The sequence below is a fragment of the Telmatherina bonti genome (genome assembly GCF_933228915.1).
Source record: "Telmatherina bonti genome assembly, chromosome: 10".
In the NCBI taxonomy this organism is placed as follows: domain Eukaryota; kingdom Metazoa; phylum Chordata; class Actinopteri; order Atheriniformes; family Telmatherinidae; genus Telmatherina; species Telmatherina bonti.
This window is the reverse complement of record NC_136628.1, coordinates 12,181,410-12,196,561: the sequence shown is the minus strand read 5'-3', so window position 1 is coordinate 12,196,561 and position 15,152 is coordinate 12,181,410. Positions and strand designations below refer to the sequence as shown.

At 42.8% G+C, this 15,152-nt stretch overlaps 1 protein-coding gene across 1 annotated transcript; it reads right to left on the bottom strand.

The window, feature by feature from the left end:
- Window positions 1–1,979: 1,979 nt before the first annotated feature.
- Window positions 1,980–14,701, bottom strand: pom121 (POM121 transmembrane nucleoporin; the record flags this gene model as incomplete). The annotated part of the gene is made up of 13 exons (XM_079248317.1): window positions 1,980–3,829; window positions 5,163–5,258; window positions 5,648–7,087; window positions 7,195–7,470; window positions 7,687–7,786; window positions 7,865–7,986; window positions 10,688–10,767; window positions 10,846–10,934; window positions 11,023–11,194; window positions 11,338–11,418; window positions 11,928–12,077; window positions 12,381–12,587; window positions 14,130–14,701. 13 exons carry the CDS (start codon window positions 14,699–14,701, stop codon window positions 3,729–3,731), a joined length of 3,486 nt encoding a protein of 1,161 aa, XP_079104443.1. The 3' UTR covers window positions 1,980–3,728.
- Window positions 14,702–15,152: the final 451 nt, after the last annotated feature.

Genomic DNA, 15,152 nt, shown 5'->3' with positions numbered 1-15,152 from the left:
TGTTTTTGTAGAGTTAGAGTGTAAGTGTCTTTGACTAAATGAAATGGAGAAAAGAGGCAAGATTTTTTATTGCAATTTAATAAAGTAATTCCTCACCAATTATTGATTATTAGGGGTTGTTATTGGGCTTTAGAATTAAAGTCATGAACTCTTGTTTCATAGATTGAGGGAGTTTTTCACTGATATATGGAGACAAAAAATCCTAATGTGAGTTCATACACTTGGAGCAATAAAACTACTCGCTTCTCACACACACACACATACTTTGGTTGGTTTCCATTGTTTTATTAGTTATGTTATCATGTCAATATTCTCTTTAACAAACCAGTTATAATGTGTGTGTTGTACACTGTGTATACAGTCCTACAGGGAGGTGACTGCATCCATTCATGTGTTTGTTCATTTGTTGTATATGGATTTATCCTGCATTTATATCAGCGTGCACACACGAGAGGTGTACTACACAGACCTTTCTGAATGTTTATTTTTGTGTTGTATAAAATGTTTTTATTCTGTGCTTTTGTCCCTCTCAAACTGGGTTCCCAAAAGAGTTGGCGGGGGGTCAACATTTTGTAAAAAAGTAAAATGATATATCAAATTAGATTTACATTGTGCACTAAAAGCGCTATCTTTTCTGTTATATATCTACTCCATATTCATATGTGGTGATAAGATACATGTGTAGCCACAGCTTCCCTGGAGCAGGCCGGCAGAAACATGGCAGCCAATGTGCACCTGGTGTTATGCAGGGGTTCATGGCTCAAAAGGTTTGACAATTACAGTTGAAGAGCTGTGTAACTTGAGTTTTTAACACACCTCAGTAGCTTTGATTTATACTTATTCAATAAAGGAATGCCATGTCACTGTATTTGTATTGGATGTATATTTTTTAATTGATGGGAAAGTGTAAATAATGTAATAATTTTATAATGAGTTAACCATCTATCTGAAAATGATTGTAATCATGTAATTAATGATGATGGAAGTGTTTAAGTAAGGAAAGGGAGTCTAGTTTAATGTGATCATGTCTACTGAGCAGAAGAATAAAGATTAGTTTCCATTTGTAGTGACTGATAACTGCTGTAAGGATATTTAATTACTTGCCCATAATCATATCAGAACATGAGCACATATTCATCCTGGATGTTAACTGCAGTTAGACCTTTCTTAAATGTCTGCCTACCAGTAAAAAAAAAGTGCTTTTTGTCATTAATTAAACTTGTAATTCAATAACGCATCAAATATGGACAGACTGGAACCTACATGTTAAAAAAACTATCTAATTATGATTGTAGTTATTTTATTAATTTATTTTGAAAATATTGAAAATCTTACATACTCCACCTTTAACAAACCTTTTGCTCATTCACTCTTTTGTTCATGAACTAAATGATCACAACCGTCATGCTGTACCTAAAGTTGGGAATACTCTGGGATCTCAAAAGAATCTTGCTAAATACAAACAGGAGAAGCTGTGAAGTATTGTAAAGTGAAAGAGCTGAAATACACAAAGATCAGGTATTCTTTAGAAAAGAAACACTAAATCTAATATATATGTATATTTACACACACACACACAAATATATAAATATATGTGTGCATATTATGTGTGTGTCCAAGCAGGCTCAGGTTGTGGCTGGATTTATAAAACTGTAAAAATCCATCAATCTTATCGTCAATAGACAGCAGAAATGATGTTAAAACGAGCATGTGGCCCATCGGAGGGATCAATAAGTCCGACTGATCTCTTCCGGTTCTGGAACAGTTTGGACCTGGCAACACACTGCATCAGGACAGAAAGCATTTTCACATTTCATGACAGGAAATCAGATCAAACAAAATTGGAAAACTCTCCATATTACTTATATATAAATAAAAATATGCACAAACTTAGTAATAAGATGTATTTATTTAGGTCAGTTGGGTTGGTTAGGTCAAGTGTTGCATTGATGGTGACGACCGCTGTCTGTTGACCATTTGGCTGTGACCCTAAAGCTCCTTCCAGACAGCAGCAGCTCAAACACCCGGTGTCCTGGCTGTGTAGCCTCCCACGATGCTGCAGGCACTCGGTTACAGTGGAGAACGCTTCTCTGGGTCTTCTGGTTTTTATTATTCATGTTGTGCATAATTTTCTCTGCATATTTATACGTATTCTCTTACCGATGTGGAGAGTACGCCGATGTACGGAGCATAACTTAACAGCAGTAAAGGTTTCTCTGTATTAAATGATTTACAAATCACTGAATTCAGCTTTTATTTACATTTCCTATTAAGACCAAATTTTTATGGAAATTACAACTACAAAATATATACATATACTGGTAATAATACATAGTGAGGAGCTGGACAGTTAATCTGAACGGTAGGGTCACTTCAGTGTGTCTGGCATTATGGTTTCATGGCAGAAAAGCAGAGACTTTTAGAGTGTTACATCTTATTCCTTTAACATCAAACACTCATATTTATTCATTCAAACCCGACTATCAAACTCACTTTTTCACAATCATTACCAGGAACAGATCGCTTTGCTAAAAATGGCTGACAACTATTTCATTGTCAAGTTTGATGGGGAAAAATTCCTCACATTAAGATGTGGGTGAACTGTGAGCTTTTCTGTCATTACAAAGCAGATAAACGTTTCTGCTTTCCTTTCTGCAGCATCATTTCATTTATCTCATGTAGGGCTACTATGTTGTTGTGCCGATACTTAAAACTCCTTTGCTATTGTTAGCATTAACAGTAGTACAGCATAAAATCCAATCTATAATGTTAAATTAGTCATTTTTAGAATCAATTCCCAAAAGGTTTCAGTGCCGAGGCATGAAGAGAGGTAGTCTGGCACAAACATGTCAGGATTTTAAGATCACAGACTCTTTTCACATGAAGTTGAACAGTTGGCTTTGGTTCGTCAGCACAAGTGGAGAGTAGTCACACTAAATCACAAACGGACCTGCAACCATCTGCGTTGGCAATCGCTATCCAAGAAAAGGCTGTCCAGGGGAGGACTCTGGAAACGTTTGCACTGACAAAAAGTATGAAACAACACCACAAAACATCTGCACAAAATACATTAAGACATTTACTAAGTTGCCCTTCAGGTGCAGAAAACAGTAATTTACAGAGCCAGAGAGCCAATTAAAAAAATAATTTAAATGCAAACATCTCATAACTCTACATTTACACTGCAGTGTGGTACCACATCTGAATTAGCTGTGCAACCCCCCCCACCTCATTCAGAATCAGAAAACACACTCAAACATTCGGTAATGTACAAACCAGAGAATGCTTCACGTAAAAAAATAAATGCCTGAGCCGAGGCTCCATGTCTTCGTCCGACTCAGCTTTCTTCTTAAGACAAACCAGAGTGTCTACATACTAAAAAAAAGGAAGGGTTAAAAAAAACAAAAAAAAAAACAAAACAAACTTTGGATATGCTTTTGTTTGGAATCAAACTGTCTTTTCTCGTTTCTTCAAGTATCGTACATCGCTGTGGATCCTCTCTCCCCACTGCGCCATGAAGTCCTCAGGGCAGCATGATCTCAGCAAACTCCTCTGCAAACACAAAGCTCTGGGCCAGCACAGCCCAGTGGAGGATGGGAGGGAAGCAGAGGTTCATGGCAGAAGCCTAATCGTGGGATGTTGGGCTTAAAACGGAGCATGGTTAATCAGGTTAGCCATAGCAGCAACACCTGGAGTCTTCTGAAAGAGGTGTTGGGACACGCAGCGGGTTACTTCTTCCTGGTGTGTTGCCTCCGTGCCTGCAGTCTCTGGCGTGCTCCACTTGGCTTTGACCCAGCTCCTATAGAGAAGGTGGGAGTCGCTGGAGACCCTGTTAAATAAAGTATGTGTTTATAAGAACTACAATTCTGCTTTCAACCTCATGTTCATGTAGACACCAGCTCCTGACAGCTCCTAATTGTAGACACCGCCTGCAATTATTCAAATGGTAAATGGCACTAAAACTGGACCTGTCAGCTGGTTTGACGCACAGCTATGACTTGAATAGTTACGGTTGCTCAGAATAACTTTGAGAACCAACATTAGATGCATTTAAACCATTGGTACTTGTCTAGTTCCATCATGTACAATGGTCTTTCTCTCAGCTGCCTGTGCAGGTCACTCGTACACGTTTGTCTTTTCATAAATCGTCACACTGTAATGGACTCTGATGAGGCGTGACAAAGCTTGCGCAGTTGGAGGCATGTAGTGTGCGGTATAAATTATGCAACTGATGTAATTCCAGTTTGCCATTCCTAGTATACAGAGTAATGCACAATAACCCACAATGTTAAAATATTTAGACTCCTGTTCTGAGAATTTATGATTCATTGTTGATCGTTTATGCTTACAAATCGCTACATGCTCGTAGCTCACATTGTGCATCACTAATGTCACACTCATGCAGCAACGCTGGCTGGATACATAACAGCATGCACGGAATATGCCTTCCATGTAAGATCAGAGGTTGGTGAACTCCGATGCCTAATTAAAAGCACAAAAAGCCTGTAGAAATGTGAAACATGGAGACATATGCCATCCATCCTTTTAACTGCTTGGATCCAATTAAGTGCTGTGGGGAAGCTGGAGCCCATCCCAGTAATCATTGGGAAAGAAATTCAACAAATGCCACAAATTCAGCAGGATTCCTGCTTTAGGCTTTGCGACGGTGGCACCTACAGCCACATAGCTTAAGTCCTTTTATTACCCAAGGTCCTGAGTGCATGTTTTGTTCCATCATGTCCAAATGTAAAATATGTTTCACCACAAATGTTTATTTATAGCCACTGGAACAAACCTGTGTGTCAGGTAGCCTAAAAACTGATGAGAACATCAAGTTCATTTGCCTCTGACTTTGCAGGACCTCCAATGTGACTAATGCGCACACAGACATTGTGATGATGATGCTTTAAACAATATATTGTGCAGCTCTACGCACTCCACTCATCATACACCCACTTCTGGTTCTTAAGTTTAACACAAAGGGTAGTTTGGTTTATTTGTGTTTAGTCCATCTGCTGTTACAACTGAAGTTACTTCGTTCAGTTAACATCATGACTTTATCTTGGTTTTGCTAATTTGACCTCTTTTTAAAAAACAGACTTGTTTGCTCAGTCCTCAAATAAGCTTCAGCTTCTTATAAAGAGCCACAATTATTAACCTACCGAAGGGAACGGGGAAGCCTTGGCCTGGAGTTCCAGGACTTCCAAAGGGAATCGGCCCTGCAGCAGCACTCTGGCCAAAGGCTGGCGTAGACGTCCCTGCAGAGTGAAGAGCACAAAAAAAAAAAAGAAGACGTTTTTTTTTTTTTTTTTAAACAAGGACAAAAACAAGTAAAGTCTGACTGTAAATACTAAAATTACCAAATAACTGTGATTAAATGTTTCTAATTGAAAAAAAAAATGTGTCAAAAACTTTTTATTGTTTCTGTGACCATTAAAACCAGTCTATTGCTAGCAAGGTTTAATATGGCAATTAGACCGGATGGAATGAATGAATGGTTACACACACACACACACACACACACACACACACACACACACACACACACTGTAATGTTTGTGATTTTTATCTGTGTCTCATAATCTGCCTGTCTGCAAATAAAAAAATTTGAATAATTACACTGCTGGTTGCTTTGTTTATCACTCACCAAAAGCTGGTTTGTCTGCAGCCGCCCCAAAGTTGAACCCTCCCATCTGTGGTGCAGGATTACTGGAAACTGGAGTACCAAACTGGGGAACAGGCATACTGGATCCAAAGTTAAACCCGCCAGATGCTGGTTGAGCAGGGCCAGACGGAGCCTGCTGTGCAGCAGCACCACCGAATGCAAAGGTGTTTGAGGAAGAGCTCTGAGTCTGAGTTGTGGCACCAAAGCTTGGTGCAGCAGAGGGCGTAGAGGAAAGAGCTGGACTGGCACCAAAAGCAAAACCAGTGGAGCTTGCTCCAAATGCCGGCTTGGCTGGGGTCCCAAAGGTCACTGATGTGGAGGCAGATCCAAACGTAAAGGGAGCAGAGGAAGGAGCGGGGTTAGAGGCAGGCGTGGATGACGTGCTGCTGGCTCCAAATGTGAACGGTGCTGCTGAAGAGCCAAAGGTCGACTGCACCGCGGGAGCTTCCAGTGCAGACTTTCCAAAGCTGAAAGTGGACTGGGTGGTGGTGGCAGCAGCAGTGGAAGCTGTGCTGGCCATGGCGAAGCCTCCAAATGATGCAGTGGTTGTGTTCTGGCTGGCTGCCGCCTGGCCCGGCGCTGTCTTGCCAAAGGAAAAGACATTCTGGTTAGCAGCTTGAGGGTTAGACTGAGAGCCACCGAATGTGATGGCAGACTGGCTGGATGTTGTCGTCACTGCAGCAGAAGCTGCTGCTGCAGTGGTGGTTGCTGCAGCCCCAAACTGAAACGTGCTCCCAGTACTAGAAGGCTGCACTGAGGCTGAGCTGCTGCTTGTCGTGGTGGAAGGTGCCGACCAGCTTCCAAAGGGGGATTTGACAGCTGGCTGGGCTGCAGACTGAGTTGTGGTGACGGAGCCTGTGGAGGCTGTAGGGGCTGCAGGGGAGTTTTTGAAGTTTGGGAAAGCTGAGGTGATGCTTGTTGATGATCCAAATATTGAAGATGTGGTACTTGAAGAAAGCGTGGAGGCTGCAGAGGTGGTAGAGAGGGACGAGGGCTGTGCAAAGGCTGCAACTTCTCCAAAGATGGACTTGAAATTTTGGACTGAGGGCTTGCTCTCTGAAGATGATGTTGTGGAGGAGGCGGTGGTGGTTGTAGCAGGAAAAATCGGCTTGAACCCTGCAGTCAGCAGAGGGTTGATGTTACTGGTTGACTGAGAACTGCTGGCTGGAGCAGCAGTAGTCGTGACAAGGGTGGTTGCTGAGGAAGCTGAGGAGGCGCTGATCTGGCTGGAGAGGCCAAAAAGGGTTGGTCCCGCTACAGGTGCTACAGGGGTGCTGGTGGCAGCCTTGGAGACCTGACCCAGCACCTGAAGGAAGGCAGAAGGTTGCCCTACGCAAACAGAGGGGGGCTGAGACTGGGAGGCAGAGGCAAGTTGTGGAGCTGTAGTAGATGTGCTCAGGTTTAAGCTGCTGGCCTGTGACACTGAAGACACAACGACATACAGAAGGACAAATGCATCAATACAGCAAAGTCTGACGATAAGTGAACATGAAAATGGAAGCGATATACGGAAGCATCAGAGATCGCACCTGTGGGTGCGCTGGCAGGAGATGCGGAACTCGCAACAGCGCTAGTTTTTATCTTCAGCGGCTCCAGAAGGGAGTTGAAGGCAGCAGGCGTCGTACTGCTGCCGTTGCCTGGGCTGGGATCCAAGTTAATGACTGGGGTGGCAGCGCTGGATGATGTGGGCAGCGGAGCTGACAGGAGGCTGCTCAGGGTGGTGCTGGTGGTGGTAGAACTGGTGGAGAAGGCAGGCTGAGTGGAAGTGGTGGCTGGAGAAGAGACAGATTTCTCTGGTTCTGGAGCTTAAGGCAGAAGGAGGAAAAAGAGGGTTACAGACAGACCAGAGAAACTAAATGATTTGTTTCTCTCCTGTTTTGACAGAAGAATATCTTTGTTTTGTTAGAAAACAACAGCTGTGGTTATAAACAAACGGCTGCGTAAACAATTTTTCTAGCGTTTGAGTCACTAAGTGTGAACAGAAACGGTAAAGCATGAAGGTGCCAAATGAAATGACTCACCAGGCGTCTCCAGGACCTTCTGGATCTTACAGATGGCAGCCATTTTCTCTTCATCTAGATCTTTTGCAGTGATTGCGTAGCCCAGCTCAGGAGGTGGAGGCTGCGAAACATAAAGCACAGTGAGAAACAGAAGTCTAGGTTGCTGCAATTCCCTGGTACACAAACTAGGAGCACTAACCAAAGAGATGTGATCATCCCGGTGGCTGGACACCAACTGGATCTTCCGTTTTCTCTTCCCACCGCTACCAGGAGAGTCAGTTGAGATAATGGCTGGGATCTTAGGAGCTGGTGTCAGTTTGGCTGCAACATCAACACATAATGGACCTTTAACCTTAAGTTCTCTCCTTTCTGAAGGAACAACACGATGATTGTGTGTGCTGGACCGATATCTGCACCAATACTAACAGAATAAATAAGCTGAGAACTGAGTTACAATATATAATGAACTTCTCCACTGAAAAAGAAACCCTTAGAGGATAACGGTGTGCCATTTTGGCTACTTCACAATTTCATCATTAAACAATTATGAGGATTTTTTAATGCATCTTTTTCTCACATTCAGGTATTTATCCATCAGTCCATGGCTAATACATACTTTTACATTCATCCATTAATTAAACAAAAACAAATAATAAAAATTATCTCCACTATCTTATTTATGTCTAATCAGAAATAAATCCAACATATTTTTCTTATGTTTATATTTTTTCATGGAATTTACATGAAAAATGTGTTAGCAGTAGTAAGCAGCAACAAGGTTGGCATCCATTTTCAGAATAACATGCCACTGCTTAACGTGCATGTGTCACTGGTTAACGTGCATGTGTCACTGGTTAACGTGCATGCCACTGGTTAACGTGCATGCCACTGCTTAACGTGCATGTGTCACTGGTTAACGTGCATGTGCCACTGGTTAACGTGCATGCCACTGCTTAACGTGCATGTGTCACTGGTTAACGTGCATGCCACTGGTTAACGTGCATGCCACTGGTTAACGTGCATGCCACTGGTTAACGTGCATGTGTCACTGGTTAACGTGCATGTGCCACTGGTTAACGTGCATACCACTGGTTAACGTGCATGTGCCACTGGTTAACGTGCATGTGTCACTGGTTAACGTGCATGTGTCACTGCTTAACGTGCATGTGTCACTGCTTAACGTGCATGTGTCACTGCTTAACGTGCATGCCACTGGTTAACGTGCATGTGCCACTGGTTAACGCGCATGCCACTGGTTAACGCGCATGCCACTGGTTAACGTGCATGCCACTGGTTAACGTGCATGTGCCACTGGTTAACGTGCATGTGCCACTGGTTAACGTGCATGTGCCACTGCTTAACGTGCATGTGTCACTGCTTAACGTGCATGCCACTGGTTAACGTGCATGTGCCACTGCTTAATGTGCATGTGTCACTGCTTAATGTGCATGTGTCACTGCTTAATGTGCATGCCACTGCTTAACGTGCATGCCACTGCTTAACGTGCATGCCACTGCTTAACGTGCATGCCACTGCTTAACGTGCATGCCACTGGTTAATGTGCATGTGCCACTGGTTAACGCGCATGCCACTGGTTAACGCGCATGCCACTGGTTAACGCGCATGCCACTGGTTAACGCGCATGTGCCACTGCTTAACGTGCATGTGCCACTGCTTAACGTGCATGTGCAACTGCTTAACGTGCATGTGCAACTGCTTAACGTGCATGTGCCACTGCTTAACGTGCATGCCACTGCTTAACGTGCATGCCACTGCTTAACGTGCATGTGCCACTGGTTAACGTGCATGCCACTGGTTAACGTGCATGTGCCACTGGTTAACGTGCATGCCACTGGTTAACGTGCATGCCACTGGTTAACGTGCATGCCACTGGTTAACATGCATGCCACTGGTTAACGCGCATGCCACTGCTTAACGTGCATGTGCCACTGCTTAACGTGCATGTGCCACTGCTTAACGTGCATGTGCCACTGCTTAACGTGCATGCCACTGCTTAACGTGCATGTGCCACTGCTTAACGTGCATGTGCCACTGCTTAACGTGCATGTGCCACTGGTTAACGTGCATGTGCCACTGGTTAACGTGCATGCCACTGGTTAACGTGCATGCCACTGGTTAATACGCATGTAACTGGTTAACGCGCATGCCACTGGTTAACGCGCATGCCACTGGTTAACATGCATGCCACTGGTTAACGTGCATGCCACTGGTTAACATGCATGCCACTGGTTAACGTGCATGCCACTGGTTAACATGCATGCCACTGGTTAACGTGCATGCCACTGGTTAATGTGCATGCACAGGAAACTACAAATGACCCATTAATGCTGCTCTACTGAATATTCCGAAATTACATTGGCACAGTCGACTATGAAGCCACAAGCAATTACTTTCGTGTTTTATAGGATGTATTGTAGCGTCAACTTGTTAGCATCCACTGCGTTCCCAAACTGTGCAACACTGAACTAGAGATGAGTAACTTTGAAATGACTATTGCTGAATATAATATTAACCATGAGAGCACAGACCTGCAGCAACGTCATTGAAGTAGCTTGGATGTAGCCCACCCTGTCATTATTGGCACAGAGAACTCAGTGGTTCTATGATTTCATGGATAAGTGTGCAGAAACTTTCTGTATGTACAAATATGGACATTTGCCGACTAAAGAATTAATAATTTGCATATAGGAAGTAAGGCTTGTGCAGGTCTCGTCTGTGAAATCCAAAATGTTTCCAAACACTAGCCTTTAAACCTGATGAATAAGCTCAGTAACTGCAGCTAAAAGACGGGACAGACAGCCGGTCTGTTCTCTAAAGTGTCCGCGTGGCATGCAAAACTTTTATATTCCCAACACACTTTCCAGCTGTACTCTTGTCAGCATTATAAAAAGTAAATGTTGTTGAACATATTTATTAGTTATTAAATAAGCAGGTGCCACATCGTAGTGAATAGATTAAATAGTGAACTGGCTCACTCGCAGCGGAGGAAAGTCTGACTTACAGGTAACAGGAGCCTTTTCAGATGGCGTCTGATCTGATCTCGCTGAGGATGCCGAGCTGGGATACTGTGCATCATCCTCTCTGTTAATGAAACCACAAGTTAAAAACTAGATTTCTGCTTAATCACAGATGAGTTTCAGCACACAGGCAAAGACAGACCTGGGTCTTTTAGAGGCTCCCTCTGGAGTCTGAGAGCGAGATGATCCAGGACTGGACAGCGGAGAACTGGCTGCTGAGGATCTCTTCCACTGTGACAATAAATGTAGATATGAAAGCTTTATAACTCCACTTTCCCTCTGCAGACATGCATACACTTTAGTGGTACTATGAAAATACCTGGCTGAGGCCGAGGGAAGAGCTGTAGGAGCTTTGGATGGCGTTCCTTCTGGTGCCGGTGGATCCTCTGGGGGCATTTATTGCAGTACCAGAGCTGATGGAGGAGGTCCGAGACCTCTTCATAGTGGACTCAACTGCCAAAGACGTCATCCCTCTTTTCAAGCTTCCAGGCCTGGAATATGGAGAGCAAAACATAATCAGCTCCTACTACAAAGAAACTACACGTTTGGTTTTTGTTTCCCAGGACGATAAAACTTTGGAATTTTCCTGGAGAACATCTGAAAATATGATGCAGCTTCAAAAGATTGCACTCACTTAGGGACCAGCTGTGACGGCGCTCCATTGGCCAAGAGAGGCCCAAAAGCAGAGTGGCCACTTCCACCGCTGTCATTACGCCTTTAAACAGGAGAAGGGATTTAAAACTTCCATATAAAAAACACAGACCCCTTTATGTCAAGAATTCCACCAAACCAATTTCTGTGCAGGTTTAGAGTCAGACTGGAATCATACTGAGCTAATGGGAGGCTACGAGGGAAGTATATTACTTTATCACTACTTTACTTTAGTCCAGATTAATTTTAATTGTTCTGAAATAACATAAAAGTACAAGTGGACAAGTCTGGTAAAAGTCACTCCAAACTCAGTCAGTATATTTAGACTTGAGTCACAAGTTAATGGGTTTAAACAGAAGCTGTGCACATCCTGTCTGATCCGTCTGCAAGAACCAGAAAGTTTATTCAACTTAAAAACAATTTAAAAAAAGAATCTGAAGTAAATCCTTTGTGAATGGAGGACAAAAGGAGAAAGAAAAAAAGCTACAATTCATCTGTCATTTAAAAAGCACATCTTCAAGTTAGCATAAAGTTAAACTATCTGCTAACTTTAGGGCCGTTTAAGTCTTGTACCTTCGTTTGCTTTTCTGCTCAGCTGTGAAGCTTCTGTCTTCATCCTCAACTTCTCTCTTGCGGCTTTCCTTCAACACCCTGAGCACACTCTCTCTGGAGCATGGGTCTGCAGGGGCCCTGTTGAATCCTGTACAGCTCAGGTGGTCCACACTAAAAAGTAAACAGGGGGCAGCTCTGGTCAGTATTAATAATCAATTAGTGAAACTAAAGTACTTAAATGCTTTGTAACTGAAGAAATTTAGATTGGTCCTGCACAAAATGCTTTTAGACTTGCATCAATGAATACAGTACATGTGCAGCTTGACTGTGAAAAATATTCTATTTCAAAGCTTATGTTTGTCAGCTAAGCATGTTTATAGTGAAATGTCTTCCCTGTATTACTTCACATGCAATTCATCTAAAACTCTGACAATCTCATTTAAGCTAATTTACAATTGACAAAGTAACAAAGACCTGGGGCTGCTGTGGTCGGGTCTTGCAATCTTCACAGTGACAGGACTGAGTACGGTCGGGGAATTACGAGGACTGAGGATGTTCTTCTTTCTGAAGCCGTCCCACTTGACTGGAGGCAGGACTCCCACTGACGAGACACCCGGTCTCTGCAGGGGGTAATGGCGCTGGGGGGTGATGGTGAACCGGCCTGCTGTGCCCAGTGGCTCCCTGCAGAGTACACAACAAGGGGATGAAACCTCAGGTACACACGTCAGTAACAAATTGACGACCTACTGCGGAAGTTACTCATGTCCAAGGAATGAAAACTTGCCTTTTGAAAAAAATTCTCCACATATTCCATATTCACTTTGGTCATTTTCCATACATCCATTTCCTAAACCACATATTCTAGTTCAAAGTCATGGGGAAGCTAGAGGTGAGAGGCAGGGTACACCCTGGGCCTGGACAGGCTGCCGGTGCATTGCAGGGCCGACATAGAGACTAACAATTCCTTCCTAACTGGAATAAAAGGAGCGGGGATACCGCCACACCACATGCAGCCCTTCCAAGAAACGCTGTTAGACAAACAAAAATCGCAAACATCTGTGTTCAAGTTACTATGTGCTGATGCCTAAAAACAGGGGGTACAGATGCAGTTTGCTTTAACCATCCCTAAAAAAAAAAAAAAGACTAAAGTTGTCAGCTATTCATTTCTCTGATTTCTCAGCACTGCCTTTCACCAAATTGGAGATACTAAATTTATTGTAGGCACTAAATACACTGCAAAGATAAACTGTTTTAATGTGCAAAACCAATACATTCAATTCAATTTATATAGCGTCAAATCACGGCAATGCCATCTCAAGATGCTTTACAAGCCAATTCATTATAGCCTATACAAGGAAACCAACAGATTGAGTTGTATACACAATATACACAATCATATGAATTTAAGTAGGCTTCTGTTGCAGCCAAAATGTAATGTTGTAAAGTAGTCCTAAGTGTTGAGTGATTGAAGATTTATACACGGTTATGGTAAAACAAGATTCATGATTGGACAGAGACCCATCTTTTTGCCCCTTAACCAAGTAAAAACCGGACGTTTTTCAATTATACAACTTATGAACCACATTCAGACCTAAATACAACTTTTCCTACAATAGTTTATAGGGCTGTGAGGATATGCTTTTGTCCAGATTCGATTCCGTTTTTTTGGGTGCCGATTCGATTTAAATTGCGATTCTCACAACTCTTCAATATTGCTGATTTTCGTAGATTAAAAACAAAATAAATGTAGAAAACATTTTTTTTTTTTTTTTTTTGCTCGTCATTTTTCTTGATTTCAATGAGGAAAACAACAACATTCTGTTATAATGCCCAAGAAGACAAGCTGAAGGATAAATAAAAATGACAAATTTTTTTATAATGGATTATTTTTATTTAGTTGGGGGAAAAAAATCGATTAAAAAAAAATCGTTTTTAAAATTGAGAAGCAAAAAAATAAAAAAAATTAAAAAAAATCCCGATTTCCCCACCCCTACTAGTCTGTTTATAAATTAAAATACATTTAAAGTCTCCACCTAAGAAACACTACAGTCTGTGAGCTTGCCTTTCCAAAGAAATCTTTCCTTCTTTGAATATTTCTCCAGGTGATCATCAATATGCTTTCGCTTCTGGAGCGATTTCAGGGCTCATTAGTTGATGTTTAAAACCCGCCAAGACGCTGCCGCCTCCTACAGACACGAGTGGGATAAAACCTGATGAACCTACCCAGCGAATGAGAGTCTCCTGTTGGGTGTATAGACAGCATGGTTGGGTCTAGATAGTTTTTCTCGCAGCTGCTCCCGGGGATTTCTCCCGGCTCTCGGCCTCCCAGAGTCTGCGGGCGGACTCTCGGGCTTCCCGATGTAACTCCCCATGAGGATATCACGGGGGCTGAAAAGAAACGAGTCACTTGATGCCGCTTCCCTTCGATATATCCTGGGTTCACAGAGTCTTTGTCTGAAGTGTACTTCTGTCTGTCGGAGCTCGCTTCTGTTGCTGTGACTCCCGGTTCTTCCTCTTGCTGGCACCGACACGCTCGTCGCCCCCCAGCCCCACAACCAGCGCCTTAGCCCGGCTTGGACCTTCAGACCACCCCGAGGATCTGGGCCTAACCTGGCGGGAAAATGTTCTCCGCTGTGATAATAACAAGCGAAACAACAAAGCGCAAGAATTAAAGTTGCATAAAGAAAATTGGGGATGTAATAAAAACCGACAAGAAGTAGGCCTAAAACAGAGAGAAGGGCTATATGCTTCTCTCTAGGCGACATGACGGCAGCGCGCCGCCGGAGGACTCTCATATCCCATCATGCGGCTGGCCTACATTTCTTCTTCTGTAGCAACTAGGCTGCGCATATTTTACGTATACTTTCATTAGCGCCATCCAGCGCCAATTAAAGGGATTGAGTGAAGCTAAACTTTCTTTCCAAATTTGTCTTTTTGGGGGAAAAAAAATTAAAAATAAATAAATAAAATTATATATATATATATATATATATATATATATATATATATATATATATATATATATATATATATATATATATATATATATATACACACATGAGACCTGCTATGGACTCAAGGCCGAAGGCAAATTGTTTTTCTCGCCTGTAACCCAAACAACAATCATATCTGGATTTGGCTTCCCAACGGCCTTGGGCCGGTGCAAACCCCCCTGAGAACGGAAGAAGAGATGTTTATAGATGCTATGTCCCCCTCGTCAACCACCCCCGGTCCCCTCCCACATGA